The sequence below is a fragment of the Lynx rufus genome, unplaced genomic scaffold (assembly GCF_022079265.1).
Source record: "Lynx rufus isolate CCGP_SWC_20201006 ecotype Redwood Valley unplaced genomic scaffold, mLynRuf1.p SCAF_6, whole genome shotgun sequence".
Taxonomy (NCBI): Eukaryota; Metazoa; Chordata; class Mammalia; order Carnivora; family Felidae; genus Lynx; species Lynx rufus.
In genome coordinates, this window is record NW_025814878.1 from 94506341 (window position 1) to 94522394 (window position 16054).

The following is a 16054-nucleotide window of genomic DNA, read 5'->3' on the forward strand; positions in this document are numbered from 1 at the left end:
AGCCAGGTGCCGCTAGAGATTCTATTTTTATTGCTATTTTATAAATAAGGAAACTAAAGCAAGAGTGTGGATTACTTTTCTAAACATGGCCATAGAACAATTCATTTATTCAACAAGATTAATTCAGCAACTGATGTCTTACTTGTTTAGAGGCTACAGTTTTGTTGCTCTAGGTCTACTTACTGATCAAACTGGACACTTCTAATAATGACAAGGAGCAAAGAAATAATTGAAATCATATAATATTAAAACTATTTATTAACAAATGGTTTGTTACACTAGTAGATCTATAAGATATTTATTTTCAAAAAAAACTACTTTTAAAAGTATTTTTTTCCAAAACAATAGGAAAAATAGAATAGATACGCTTTTACAAAAATGTCCAGGACGGATCAGGACACGTGTCATCTTCCACAGGAATATATGTTTTCCTCTCTCCATGAAAGATCTTCACATCTTGCCCTGACCCCCAGCAGTCCTGATCACAGCCTGGGGTCTGCAAGCTGGAGTGATCAGGGCTGGGAGGGTCCTGGGCAGGAAGAACAGAGGTAGGAGATGAATAGCTAATGCTCTCCTGCTCTGAAGTAAAAGCTATTTTTCAAGGGGCTACTCCAGAGATAAGTACTGAAATACTCCAATTGAATGTGTTAGAAAAAGCTGGCTCCAACACATGCATAGAAAATATACAGTAGAGGGGCACCTGGGTGGCTCAGTCGGTTGAGCGTCCGACTTCGGCTCAGGTCATGATCTCGCGGTCCTTGAGTTCGAGCCCCGCATCAGGCTCTGTGCTGACAGCTCAGATCCTGGAGCCTGTTTCAGATTCTATGTCTCCCTCTCTCTCTGACCCTACCCCCTTCATGCTCTGTTTCTCTCTGTCTCAAAAATAAATAAATGTTAAAAAAAAAAAAAGAAAGAAAATATACAGTAGAATTTAATAGCAGTGGAACCAATGGGGGGATACCTATGTGAGAAAACCTGCCACACTTATCTCTTTGATGAGACAGAAGCAGACTAGAAATAAAAGAAAATGGTAAATGGCCACAAACAAAGTACAAGGATCATGCGTTTTAGGAAACCAAAAGTGAATAAAATGGCTGCACAGTCACAAATTAGGCCTCCAGATAACACAATTTTTTGAAAACTGAAAGAGAAGAGGTCCTCAGAATGGCTGTCAATGTTCTCCTGAGGCTTCAAAGCTGTCTCTCTGTCTATAAAGATGCTGTTCTCACGGATAAAGCCTTGCAAGCTTTCACTGTAAATAGAGCCTTCCTGAGTAAGAAATCCCAGCCTCACTCCTGCCAGCACATCAGAAAAATCATCCTGACTGTGAAGGTCTAGTTCTCCTTCCCTCCTCTCAGTACTATTCATAGGTCCGCCATGTGTTTTCTTGTTCGTTTCTACTGCAAGTGGGAAGAAGAGCGACCCCGGGGAGATGGCAGTAAGAGAGAACTTCCTGTCCACATGGCCTGTGGTTGTGCTAAAAACAAGGTAGAAAATGGAGCTGGGATAAGAAAAGAGGAAAAAATACAGAAAACTGAGTGCGTAAGTGGGAAAAAGGAAAGTAAGCCAGAAGAATTGGGATTTGGGTTTGACTTAAAAATTAAAAAGTGAGCTGCGCCTCAGAGATAATGGGAATACAACACAGAAGAAATGAGGCAGAGGATGAAGAAAGAATAAAGGTTATGAAGAGTGATCAGCTTTCAGTTACATACCTTATGTGCAGATTAGTTTTCTTACTTGATGGCCAGGAGAGTAGTTGAGACCTCTGTGGTGATGTCTGAGTGGTGCTTAGAAAAAGTAATCTTTCTAAAAGAACTGAATTCTCAAAAATAGAGGGCATGGGTTCCTGACAGCACAGTCAGCTAAGTGACCAGCCCTTGATTTTGGCTCAGGTCATGATCTCATGGTTTGTGAGATCAAGCCCTGTGTCAAGTTCCATGCCGACAGCATGGAGCCTGCTTGGGATTCTTTCTCCCTCTCTCTCTCTGCCTCTCTCTCTCTTTCTCAATCTCTCTCAAAAATAAATAACAAACAAACAAACAAACAAAAAATAGAGGGTGGATCCACTAGGCTGTGAGCTAGACATCAGCAGATATGCTGTGGAAGGTGTTATTAACTTTGAAGATAAACATTTTTATATAAATTACAAAATAGAGGAAAAATTGGTAAAATGACTGGGGATGAGATAGTTGTAAGATAATGACCCTCCACACCCAGACCTATAACTCCTCTGTACCCTTTATTGTATCAGCAATGATATATGGCCCACGGCATAATATGTCAAAATTAAAGAAAATTCTCTTGCATTCTGATAGCCAAAGTTTTGATTTACAGGATCCTGGACCCCACATTTAGAACATAAACATAAGATTTGTGAATATATATAAAATATAAATTACTGTCATACCTATGTCATCTCGGGCCTTAACATTTTATTACCAGACTCTGAACTTCATTTGACTAGTCCCTGCTTTTCTTTTCCTGAGAGCTCTTCTGCGATTAATGCTCCCATCCCATAGGCACAACCCTCAAACAAAGACAAGCAGGATTCCCCACCCTGCCCGCCCTCCCCCCCACACTCCACCTCAGATTGCCTCACTCTGAGTTGTCCACATTGGCTCCTAGAATTCACCAGCAAACTCAAGCTCTAATTCCCACATGGTAACTTGCTTGATGATACACCCTTTATTCGACACCTTCTCCTTGTCTCAGTTCCCTACTTCCTTAACTGGTGTTTCCTAGAACCACCTCCCAAACTAACTACTCATACATGAAACTTCTTCTCAGGGAAACCAAAAAAGACACAATTGATTCTCATTATTCACAATAGTTATGTTGTATTAAGTCACTGCAAATATGGAATTAGCAAATCCTGAACCACTGCTCCAGGATGAAATATAAGATTAAGTTCCTGCGAGTCTGATTACGTTTTCATCAGTCAGTCATATATAGTCTTGTTTAATGTGTCTTTCTGTTTAAAGATATCTTATTTAATATATTATTATTCATTAACATTGAACCTACAGCTAACAGCCCTATAATTCATGCCTAAAGAAAGCTTACCTGACATGTATAGTTTCTCTGCGAGGCACATCATAGCCTTCTAATGTATAGAACGCCAAACAGAACTTCAGCACTATGCCTGAGAGGCCATTTTAAATAGTGAAATCACCAAGAAAAAGCACAGAAATTCAAAATCTGTGGTACTAAGACATGGAGAGAATGATTGCTTATAGCATGAGAGCTAAAACAAGAAAATAGAACATCACCTTGTTCACCCCACTGGGAACATGTGCACAGGCCAATCAAATATTGCATTGTTCTTCACATGTCCACAGATGACCACAAAAGTGCAGTGAGTATTGCTTTCAGGGTTACCAATAAATTCTAGTGGGTAGGCAAATTCTTAAGTACGGACTCCTAGAATTTTCTACAAACAAGGGGGCAGGAAAAGAAGAGTAAAGAAGGATATGTAGATTATCTAAATAGATGATTCTAAGAGGACCTCACAGAATTTACCTGCTCCCAAGATGCGGGTAACTGTGTTTTCCCCGTATACTATAGGGGCTCAGAAGTAACTAATCTAGAACCAATGAGGGCGTGCCATTTAGGTGAAGAAAGGAGGAAACAGCAGTGTATTATATGACTGATGGTCATATACCAGACAGGACTGAAAACACCCCAGTAGATACCAGAGCCCGCATATGGCAAAGAAAGATCAGATGCCCCCTGCCTCCACCTCCCCACCCCACCTATGTTCCTATGTTGAAGCACTCCATAAACACCCTGGAAATTGCACACAACCCAAGAAAAAGGGAGTTCCTCAACTGAGTGAAATTGTATTAAATGTACTGATAAATCCATAAATTGACTCATATTTAGTTTCTACTTAAAATGGAAATAATCCCAAATATTCAAGCATCTTAGGCTCCTAGTGAATAACCTGCATCATTTTAGGATTTGTTCATCATGAACACACATTTATTTATGGCTATACCTACAATGTGAAAAGTATCATATTAAGCATGTCACGCCCTAGATGGACACTAGGACAATCACAACAAATGAATACAAGGTAACTTGTAATATACAGGAGATACGTTGGCACAGGCAAGGATTATAAAAATTAAAAGGAGAAAAACATCCCTGAATGTTGATGAATGGGGAAACTTCACAGAGGAGCAGGGATGGTTTGACTAGTCTCTAAAGGATGAGAATGGTTTGCCTTGCACAAGTAAAGTGAAAAACAGGAAGGTATTTTACATGAGGAGAATGCAGGAGCAAGTTAAACAGTAAGAAATTCCCAAGGCATGCCTGGAGGGAAAGAAGTCGATTGGTTAGGAAAGTAGAATCATAAGAAAGAGTAGGGAGAGATAACAACATGACAGACATAACAAAAGAAGAATCCATTCAATTTGGTGAATGATCAACTATGAGGTCAAAGCAGAAAAAGGATAATGGCTGAATCAAGTTTTGAGTTTGAGGACTGAGTACTGTGTTATGAACGACAGAAGTAAGGAAGCCAGAACAGAACTCGTTCGAGGCATAATGAATGATGAGTTTGAAGTGACAACATGACATCCGAGGGGAACTGACAAGAGAGCAGCTGAAGATATAAAACTAAATCTCAGAGGAGAAACAGAATAGGAAATGTGGATTTGAGAATGATCAGGACTAAGATAATCACAGAAGCCTGTGAGTGGGTGGGTATCTGAAGGGAGGCAATTAGAGAGAAGGGGTAGAGGAAGAAGAAGTGTCCACAAGAAAACAAAGAAGGAGCAGTCAGGGAGTTGGAATGTAGACATGATCCCAAGAGTAGGATGAGGAGGGAGATTCAAAAGGGCATGATCAACTGTGTCAGCTGCTGCAAGGGATAAAAGAGACAGAGGACTGAGGAAATTCAGCTGAGTTTGCTGACAAGCAGTTTATCTCCAGAGAGCAGTTTCAATAGAGTGGTTGAAACAAAAAGACAGAATGCTTTCAAGAGTGGGTTAAAGCGCGAATTTATAGAGGGAGAATGAAGATAATGGCTATTGATCACTTTGAGAGAAAGAAAGTCTTGAAATTACTACGCTTGTGGCACTATCAAGGAAAAGGAGGGAGATGTGTTCATTTTGTCTTTTTTTTTTTTTTTTTTTTTTTAGGTGTCTGCATACAAAAGGGAAAGCGTCCAATGAATACAGGACAAATGAAGATTCAAGAGAATGCTAAGAATGGCACTCCAAGAAGGTGTAATAAAATCTAATTCTTATATGGTTGTTATGTCCCAGATACTACCAGTATCAGTGCTTTGCATCAATTAGTACATCTTAATCTCATAATACTCTAGTAAGGTGTGTACTAGTATCATCCTCATTTTGCAGGTGAGTAAATGGAGGCATGCATAGCCTAAATGACTTAACCAACATCACTCTCTGGAAGGAGTGGGGTCAAGAAATGAACTTAGACAGACGGTCCAGAGACATCTTGCTCTTATCCACTGGGCAATATTACTTTGAGGGATTAAAGAAAGAAGAGTAATAACTCCCTTCATGAGAACTCAAGAAAAAGAGGACCCCCTAATTTATTCCAAGATGAAAAGGAAAGTACCTGAGCATCATCACATGTGATATGACATCATATGATGGAGCTCTGTCTTGAAACTAAGAGAAGATAGGGATTAAGGTAAAGATATAGGACACGCGGAGTGGGATGAAGATTTAGAAGAAAGAAGGTAGTACAGATTCAACAGAAGAATAATAAAACCTGTTAAACACCTTTGGTAGCCCCAGTTGATGAGGGACCATCAAAGGTAGTTAAGTCAAGTTCAGTGTGGCTCTCCAGGGGGATATATGGGAAGATTTGAGTTTGGAGATAAACCTAGTAGTTAATGTTGGGAACCAGGTGTGGCAATGACATTAGGTATTGAAGAGAAGGTAATTTAGATAGCAGATGTTTTACAGTTGCAGGCAAGAAACTATTTCAAGTAAAAAAACCAATTCTTGAAACCTGGTATGCTACTGGCCCAATATTTATGACACAAAATTTGTAAACATGGATATCAAATTGGGTAATCTGTATATTTTGATGGGAACAATTAAAGTATAAGGCTATTAGATGTTCTGAATCTTCCATCAAGAAATATTGTCTTACACTATGATTATATTATTATTATTTCTGATGTTATTGTTTATTCAGTATCAATAAATCTCAGACTCTGAAAGACAAAATCTATTATGAAGATTGTATAAAATGAAAACAGTTGTCCAACCTCATATCACTTTTCTATATTGTTCTTTACAACCTCACTAGTACAGGTTAAAATACGGATGAAATACTGACCCTATCCTTGAACCTCCGTGAATGTTGAATGGTTCTAGAAAACAGCACCAAAATATCAAAAGAATGAGCTACTTAATGCAATTGATATCTATAAAATACAATTATAATCCCATCATAGATGATAATTTATAAGACAATTGTTATGTTATTTTCAGAATCATTAACTCTATAGCTAAAAGGATTTCATAAATGTTGGCAAGGATTAAATCAGGAACAATTTCAAATAATAGAAAATATTTTAAGAATATTATACTTTCCCTGAAATATTTGTTTTTTCTAAACCAAGTGTAAGAAACAAATAAAAGTCATAAAAATGTCATCCTGAACCTCGTCTAAAAACATTCTGTTATCAGAAAATGGATATTTTAAAGTTTAATTCAGGGTTGATCATTCACTAATGATAGATGCTATTAAATATGAAAGATAAAATATTATTCATATAGTAATATTCACTTTTTAGATGACTGACTCTCTTTAGACTGAGTTTATGAACATTTCCTCAAAAAAAATGGGGGCCCAAGGAATATTGTACAACTACACTCTGGAACATATTGATTCTGGCCTTTATTGATTTCCAAGTACAGGGGTATATTCCATTAGATATAGAGAATTTGCAAAATAAATGGTTTTAAACAAGATTTTGAGTTTTACAAAAAAAAATTAATTGCAGGTTAAATTTAACGAATCAATTCTTTCATAAAGTTTTCAGAATCTGAGAGTCTGTAAGTAGCTAGGATGTCCTTACGGTAATGGTCAGAAGAGCAACAGGTACTTTTATATAAAAGCTTTGTGCGGCACCGTTGACTGCTTGCTTCTAATACAACATTTGTGATTGCATTCCAAAGCCAACTATAAATATTTTTCACTTAAAATACATTGTATGTATTTAGGGGCGCCTGGGTGGCTCAGTCGGTTAAGTGTCTGACTTCAGCTCAGGTCATGATCTCACAGCTTGTGGGTTCGAGACCCACGTCAGACTCTGTGCTGACAGCTGAGAGCCTGGAGCCTGCTTCAGATTCTGTGTCTCCCTCTCTCTCTCTGCCCCTCCCCCACTCACACTCTGTCTCTTTCTCTCTCAAAAAATAAATAAACACTTAAAAAATAAATTAAGTATATTATATGTATTTGAGTATATATAGATATATAAAATATTTATATATGTAATATATATACGTGTGTAATATGTATACATATATACATATTTTAAGGTACCAAACACCTCATTTTACATATCCCATCACTATGCGTTGTGAGGCAGATAGACACATTTTAAAATAAAATGTTAATAGCATAAGGTATAAACTTGTTGAAACACTCTGCTGTATACCTGAAATTAATGTAACATTGTGTCAACTATACTCAAATAAAAAATAAAATAAAATAAGATGTTAATATTACTTTACAGATATTCGTAGAAATTCTAATTATTTCATTGCTCATTCGCTGTGATAGTGCCTCCTGATTAAGGCACCGCAATTTAAAGAAGCTTTTTAAAGAACATTGAACTGAGACTATAAGATATATTAATAACGGCACCTTGTAAGGTTCTGGAAAATTTCTCAGGATTTCCACTTTGGGGTTTGCACAAGAGGCAAGGAGGAATACAAAACCAGGAAATGACTTTGAAAGCAAAAATAAATACTTACTAACTTCTCAAGGTTAATTATTATCTTTTTGTAAGGTCGTGGGCTTTAACACAAGTAATTAACAGTCTTAATATATATGTTTCTACACTTAAGTTTTAAAAAGCTAAGCATAAAGAAGTTTCACAGCACAGAACAGAACAGCTCCCACCTTGGCAGGGAATTCTCACCTTATTATATGTGTTGCCACTAAACAGGGTGTGAGAATTCCCCTGTTCATCACTCAGTGAGAAGGAGGACAAATGACTGAAGGGTCCTGGGGTAAGACAGTCAGCGTGTGAGAGAGTCTGTGGAGGCAGCAGGGACTTAGCAGAAGGATAGAGTCTAGTCTGATATAAAGGGTGGAGAGAAACAGGCTTGTGAGGAACTGTCACATCCTGGGAACAAGAAAGGTATAAAGAACATGTTAGTGGACAAAAGTCAAGCTCACTTGGAATTAAGTCTAAGTATATTAGACGTTATGTTAGAATCTCTTACTACTGGGAAGCCTGGGTGGCTCAGCCAGTTAAGCGTCCCAACTCTTAATCCTGGCCCAGGTCATGATCTTACAGTTCGTGGGTTCAAGCCCTGAGTCTGGCTCTGTGCTGACAGCAAAGAGTCTCCTTGGGATTCTCTCCCTCTCCCTCTCTCCCTGCCCCTCCCCTGCTCACTCTCTTTCTCTCTCAAAATAAATAAATAAACTTAAAAAAAAATATCTTACTAGTAAGAAGGAAACCTCTCCTCATAGTTGGACCCTTCTCCAGACACCTGCTTTCATAGTATATGGTTTGTCTCTTTCAATAATTCCTGTCAGTCTCCTCCTCCAGCCTCTTCTGCCAAACTAAACAAGCACCTGTAGTGTCGCCTGAAGGGTGTCAAGGTTGTTATTTTTGAAAGTATCAAGAGGAGAAAAGTTTAAGGAAGGAGAGAGATCCCAGAGGTGATAGGATGAGATTGAAAAAGTCTTCATTGAAGAGGTAGGTAACAGTGGAAGTTATTTTAAGAGGACTTGTGATCTGGTCGGGAAGAAATGGGGGACACAGAGGAGCGCATCGTAGAGGATATCAATGCGCAAGCCGCGGAGCAGAAGTGTTGGTTTAATTCGTGGTACAGTAAGTGGCCAAATTGGGCCGAGGACCGGCAAGGGATCAGGATACGCAAGAATGGAAAGAACCATGAGTTCTATGCCAGGCAGTGTGTTGCTTTGGAGAGAAACTGGAGACTGTGCATGCAGATAAGTTCAAGTGTAGAGAGAGGGAATGGGGTCTTACCTTGGGTGAGTCTTTAACCTGGAAAGGAGATGGATGTGAAAGACTTTGAGGAAGTAGGACCAGAGATAAGACCAGGCATTGTGAAAGGGGCAAGGAAGCCATAAGAGTGGGAAGTCTTGAGCCTACAAAGAAAAGCTGCAGAAAGGGCCCAGATATGTATGTATCTGTGAAAGATAGGGCTGCTTTTTTGCAGATAAATAAGCACCTCTTATATTTCTGAAATTGTTCATGTAAGGAAATAAATTGGCAGTGATTGTTCTATAGTAAAAACCCTCAGGACATGAATTTTATAAAATGAAATCTGCTTTACTCACTTTTGTGGCCTCAGAGTCAAGTACAATGCCTAATACAATAGATGCTTAATGCATTAATGGCTGAAATTTCAGAGGAATGTAATGTTTTCTATGAGTTCAATAATGTATTCAGTTATTTCTCTACTCCATGAGCAATGAATGAGTATATTTGGTTTTGTGTGAAATGGAAATTTGGTACAAAGTAATACACATTGTTCAAAATTATATTTAGCATGCAAGTAAATTCAACTTTAAAACTGTACACTTAATATTTTGTTATGTAGGTTTAGTTCATTTTTTCCAATAATGTATTTTTAAGGCACTGATTGGCTTTCTAAAATGTACCTTGATGTGTTTGCTGCATCAGTAGATGTATTAGTTCTTTTTTTAAGCATTAAATTCAAAACTGACTTTAAAAAACTCAGAAAATTTAAAGTTAGAAAATTATAATTCTAGATCTTTTAACTTTGCAGAAATGAGAGGTTATAACCCTCTGAACCTTGAAATGGTGACTAATTAGTATCTTGTTTGTGCTGCAATATTTATTTTACATATCAAGCCAATACAAATATTTTCACTCATAGACCCTACAAGCATACATAATTATAAAAAAAAGATAGCATCCTATTTACGACATTCTACATATTATTTCTCTGTATTTTCCCCCAACTTAACAACAGCTTTGGTATATTTCTATGTCAGTACGTGAAAGCTTTGGATGTCCTACCAAAACACATTACTGAGTTATCTCACGGATGTAATTGTCACTCAGTGAATTCTCGTGGAAGCTCCAGGTATATTACCCAAAATAGCAAATCACTTAACATTGTGATAAATTTACCACCTCTTTGCCAGGTTTTACACTTGTAATTCCTTTCTTTTGTCTAATTCCATTGGCCAATACTGCTAACATTATTAAATAATAGTCATGTTATTGTGCAACTTTAATGGAATGCTTGTAGTATTCCATTAAAGATGGAATTAGAGATGGCTTTTAGATTGAAATGTATTCTAATTTTGTTTTATTTCTCAATCAACTATTCCATTATTTTATCAACAATTAATTACACTTCTTAATCAGGGTGGGAAGTGATTAATCTGAAAACTGAGTAGCAAACACAAAGACTAGCTGTGTAAAAAAAAAAAAAAAGGTGACATTATTATTGACAGTTGACAGTGCTTAGGAAAAGGTAATCAGAACAGTCTGGTTTATATTCTGGCCTCAACTTTTCTTGGAGGGTTCAAGATCCATTGTGAGGATGTCAGAAGCCACGTCTGTAGTCATGCAGGGGAAGCAGAGGGTTTCTTATATGGGGGAAATCTGGCAGGGCTAAGGCCTAATCAATCAGGCAGCAAACATTTCCTGTTTCTACGCTCACTATGGCCAACCTCCATCTCTCAGGAGTCGGTCAACTCTGCAATTCTGTGGGGTCAGATGATACCAGCTATTTCAGGCCGCTCGGACGGGAGAGGACAGCAGAATTGTATCTGCACTTGGACAGGTCATAGAGAGCTAGGAATCTTGGCCAGGCTCACTTGAGCACTGTCTGGTTGATAATACAGTGCAGAGGAGAAGGGATTCTTGGTGGTGACAGCCTCCACATCTATGTCACCTGAGGCACCAATCTGTGCTAGTTGTCTTCTATGCTTTTCTGAAGTTGTTATCCTGCAATTCTCTTTACCATCACCTTGGAAATGTTCTTTGCCTATCTGTTATGTGCCATCTGCTGTTTCCAGTATGCCAGGCCTTTCTTGCTTTCCTCTCATATTCACTGGGCCCTAAAGGAGCTTCGGGGGGGGGGGGGAATGGAATATTAGAAGAAAAGTTTTGACCTTTGCATGTTGAAAATTTTGTTCTGCCCTTACATTTAATTTTCTGGATATAGGATTCTAAGTTGCAGAATAATTTCTTTCAGAATTTTGAAAGTATTTTTACAATTTCTGTGTTACTCTACTGCTACTATTTTATAGGTATTGTCCCAAAACATTTTATGTTTATGATTTCTATGGCCTTTCTGATTTCCAGTTTTCTTTTGCCAATTCTTATAAATTTATTTCTCTTGTTTTCCTTATGCATAGGAAACTTTATTGTTCTTAAATTCTATACATTGTATACCTTATTGATTTATTTTTATTCTCTTTTTAATTCATTAACCATGTTTAGAGTTGCACGTTTTCTCCCAAGGACTATTTTAACTGTATTCCATAAGTTCTAATAGACAATAGTTTCATTACTTTTTTTTTCATTTCTTCCCAGGTAGGAATTTTATTTTGAATTTCCTCTTTAATCAAAATTTTGTTGAAAAACAAATCTTTCACTATACAGATGGCCAGGAAACCCAAATTGTCATAATGTATCTTGAAGTTTGTTGCTTTTTAAAATACTTTGTCATAAGATAACTTTAGAACCTCCGAATGACTCCAAAGATTTTATTGGAGTCTCATCTCATTATTATAAATATACAATATTATGTATTTAATATATATTACATATATAATCTCCATCTCATTATTATAAAGATATACATACACATAGCTTTATCCCTATGTTTCTATTACTATATATAGGAATCTTGACTATATATTAATGTAACATATATAACAGGCTCTCTGTATTCATAGTGCATGCGTGTGCACATCTACATCATCCTTGTCATCATAACTATCTGTGGATGTTGATGTAACTTCAACTTCATACCTACAATGTTTTCATATACTCTATTGCTGATTATACATTCACAGTTTTCCCATAGAACTGTAATTTTATTATAAAGAAGTCACTCGTTTTAGGGAGTAAATTTTCTCTGACTTATTTCTCTTTTAGGTCCCCAAAGTGTCACTTTCTTTTTATTTTATATCTAGAACACAAATGCTATATAATGAGACTAGTTTTAAATCTATACTTTAATCTAACTGCATCATAAAATTACAATATAGTGTCATTTGCTCACTACTTACTGCTTTAAATATTCAGAGATGTTTTCAAAGCATTTTCAAAGCATTTCTAATGGTATCAAAGGAATGAATTTCAGTGTATCATTCTATAGTTTTCTGTGTATTATTTTACAGTATTTTATGCAGCAGGAAGAACATATATATTTCCAATTAAATTGGGTTTTTAATTTTTCCTTTATGAATATTCCTCAAAAAAGATGCTTATCACTGACTTCCATAAAACTTTAAACATTGTAATATTAAATACCTCATGTCTTTAAACATTACTGAAATTACACAGCTTCTCCATGTCCTGATGCCTACTCTGTAACTATCTTATGATGCCATCATATAATTATTAGTTAAAACTCAAGACAAAACTATAAATGTAGGAATGGGTATATTATTATTAATAATGAATTAATAATATGGCTATTAACAAAGCTTATACTACATATAGATATTATATCATCTCTGCCATGTCTTGCTCTGTATTCCTATATTAGTGGTATATTCAATTTAGATTATTTTGTGGGAGATTTTTTTTTTTAATTTTTTTTTCAACGTTTATTTATTTTTGGGACAGAGAGAGACAGAGCATGAACGGGGGAGGGGCAGAGAGAGAGGGAGACACAGAATCGGAAACAGGCTCCAGGCTCTGAGCCATCAGCCCAGAGCCTGACGCAGGGCTCGAACTCACGGACCGCGAGATCGTGACCTGGCTGAAGTCGGACGCTTAACCGACTGCGCCACCCAGGCGCCCCAATGTGGGAGATTTTTTTTTAAGTAAAGTCACTTGTTAATTTTATGAGGATTCTTTTACTTAAAAATAGTTAATGTGATAAATCATATGTCCAACTGGGCACATGAACTTCCATCAAGGACAAAAGGCTTAAGCAACAGCCAAGTGAGGGCTCTCTGTTCAATGCACCAAACTGGAGAGCTGACACTTTCCCAGAAATCTCACTTTAAAAATGCATACGTTGTGACTATCTGGCTCTCAGGCTTACAAAGGACACCATTGTAAGCCCATATAAATCAGCAAAGCTTAAAATATTTCCTATAATTCTAAGTCAGGAAGTGGCCAACTCTTTCTGTGAAGGTCCACTTAGTATATGTAGTAGGTTTTACAAACCATATATTCTGTCACAATTACCATGGTAGCATGAAAGCATCCTTGGGTAATACATAATGAGTAGACATAGTTGTATGCCAAGAAAATTTTATTTATAGGAACAGGCGGTAGACCAGATCTGGCCCACAGGTAATAGTTTGTGACCCCTGTTTTAGATTGAAAAAGTCAATAAAATCTTTACCATGTCTGACTCATACCCCATCTCCACCCCAATGAATTATCTTGAGGTTGGTAGATACTACTTTGGAGATCACTATTCTAAATGATTCCTGAAAATGAACATCATCTACCCTGCTTTAGCATTCAATAGATGAATCTTTTAATGTTCTAGTTTTTGAGGGAATCACAAAATTTATGACAGGAGTCATAAAATTGTCTCATACGTATTTCTATCAGTGAGATATGTTAACAGTTATTTCTAATAAAATGCTGTAAACTGTTTTTCATTTACTTGCGAATTGTCATTTTCAATATAAAAATAGCACAAATTTTTTCAGAGTAAAATAAGCTTTACTTAGGAGCTTGGTTTTTAAAAAAGGATTAATTATTTTGGTTGATTATATCATATCCTAAAAACCTTAAAGATCACAAGAAGTTATGAAACAATAATACCTTGGTTCATTAGAGAAAAATTTAGCAGACAATATGCAGTGAATACATTAATTTTGCTGTGTCTATTAAGAGAACTGGAGATACTGAAGAATTAAGTATTGACACAGACATCCAAAAATGAATGCTATAGCCATATCGACTGCATTTGCCACTCTAGAAAAAGCCTACTTTCTATTCAGCCATCAAGTCAAACTATTTAACTTCAAAAGCTGTTTTCATTGCAACACCAAAGGGCATTTTTAAGGCACTATGGGCTCTTTTCATTAAAGCCTGCACATCTGAGACTCTTTTGTTCCATCCTGGCATTTGAAAGCTACCCCCTTTTCTGTGGTTCCAAAGTAAAGGGTGAAAATCTACTTTCTCTCTGCTCCTTCTGTCCCCACTTCACACATGCAGCTATTTGTGCCCCTGGAAACTCAGAGCACCACTGGGTGACATTGCTGGAGCCTTTAACCACATCCTCTCTCCCTTCTATCTCTTATTTTTAAATACAGCCCTTGTTTTCAGTTTTCCTTTCCTGCCTGGAGCTTGTAACAATTTAAAAATCAGGATTATAGCATTTCTGCTACAGTTTCGGTTTGAAACAACACCCTCCCCCTTCATAAAGTCAAGAACAGTTACAACGTATTTCGTACCCAGTGACTCCTTCAGCCAAAGGCGTATCAGCATTTTACAGACACTGTCACAGAAACCCCAAATTACCAAGAAGAGACTGTAATTATCTACATTCCCCGAAGATCAAGCCAAGATAAATTAGGTCTCTTAATTTTGAACATATGGCATAACTTCTTGTTTATCAGTCCTAATTCTGAAGAATTCATATGCATTTTAAAAACAGACGTACTTAAAGCCACACTTATCTATTTCAAATCTTCATTTGAACCAAAAAAATGTAAACTTGCGAAGTATGAAAAGACATAGCATATGCTTAGCTTTTTCAAATCCCCTTCACCAAAAAAAGTTTTTAAATGATTAAAATATAATTTTGAAGATAGGCTTTGGATTATTTAGGGCTTAGAGTCTGTGACTGTCTAACAGCAAGCTTCACAGAGCAGATGAACTAGATCAGCGTGAAGATATTTGATGGCGACGTGTTCAAAGGACAAGGAAGAAAATATTCTGTAATCAATCGCAGTGGGCACTAGAGCGTTAAAATGCTGAGTCTTATGTTTTTCTATACACATAGTTTAATTCTTGTCTTAGGTTGCCCGCCTACATGTATTTGGTGGAGAGGAACAACTTATATTGAAGAAGTCAAAAAGCAACATAGAAGAGAGACTTCTGTGACTTCTCCCAACAGTGGGGAGAAGGAGAACCTATTTGGTGACACTTTAGCAAGGAGTCAGTGCCCTTCTTCCAAAATTATAGTGATCTTAAAGGAAACAATAACAATAAATATTTCAAATGTGCACTCCCTTGAAAGTGTCCAGAGCCCTTTTGCAGTGACTATTTCATGGAATCATAAACGGGTATTAATACGCATACCATTACAAATGGAACTTGTAGTCCCATTTTTCTAGGATGAAATTGAAGTTCACAGTTTCTAGGCTCACATAGAATCCATGTTCTTTCCAGTGCATTCTATCATAAAGTTTCCTTTGCAGGAAGCAGAAGAGTCAAGGACTGCAGTTACTAGCAGTCAAGATCAGTCCCTTAATGGATCAGAGGACCAGAGGAGCAGCCCACGGCAGGTGCAGCCTGAGTGCGCAGTGGACAGTTATGAGTGAGGAGGTATGGAGGATTGCAGAGAAGGTTAAGAGTGGCCAAAAGAGGCTGAGGTCAGAGTTCAGAGTATGTAGAATCCCCTAGAATCTAAGCTTCATGCTGCAGGGATATTATCTGCTCCTTTTCCAGTAGAGTCACTCC

The 16054-nt window shown here is 37.1% G+C and overlaps 1 protein-coding gene across 1 annotated transcript in view; it reads right to left on the reverse strand.

Moving 5' to 3' along the window:
* Nucleotides 1-370: 370 nt before the first annotated feature.
* The window catches only part of MLIP (muscular LMNA interacting protein), a 118102-nt gene continuing 102418 nt past the window's right edge, over nucleotides 371-16054 (reverse strand). The window contains exons 12-15 of the mRNA XM_047103022.1: nucleotides 8116-8341; nucleotides 3064-3142; nucleotides 1054-1501; nucleotides 371-529 (exon numbers count right to left, since the gene is read on the reverse strand). Of these exons, the coding sequence (XP_046958978.1) occupies nucleotides 371-529; nucleotides 1054-1501; nucleotides 3064-3142; nucleotides 8116-8341 (912 nt within the window). The remainder of the gene's footprint in view (nucleotides 530-1053; nucleotides 1502-3063; nucleotides 3143-8115; nucleotides 8342-16054) is intronic.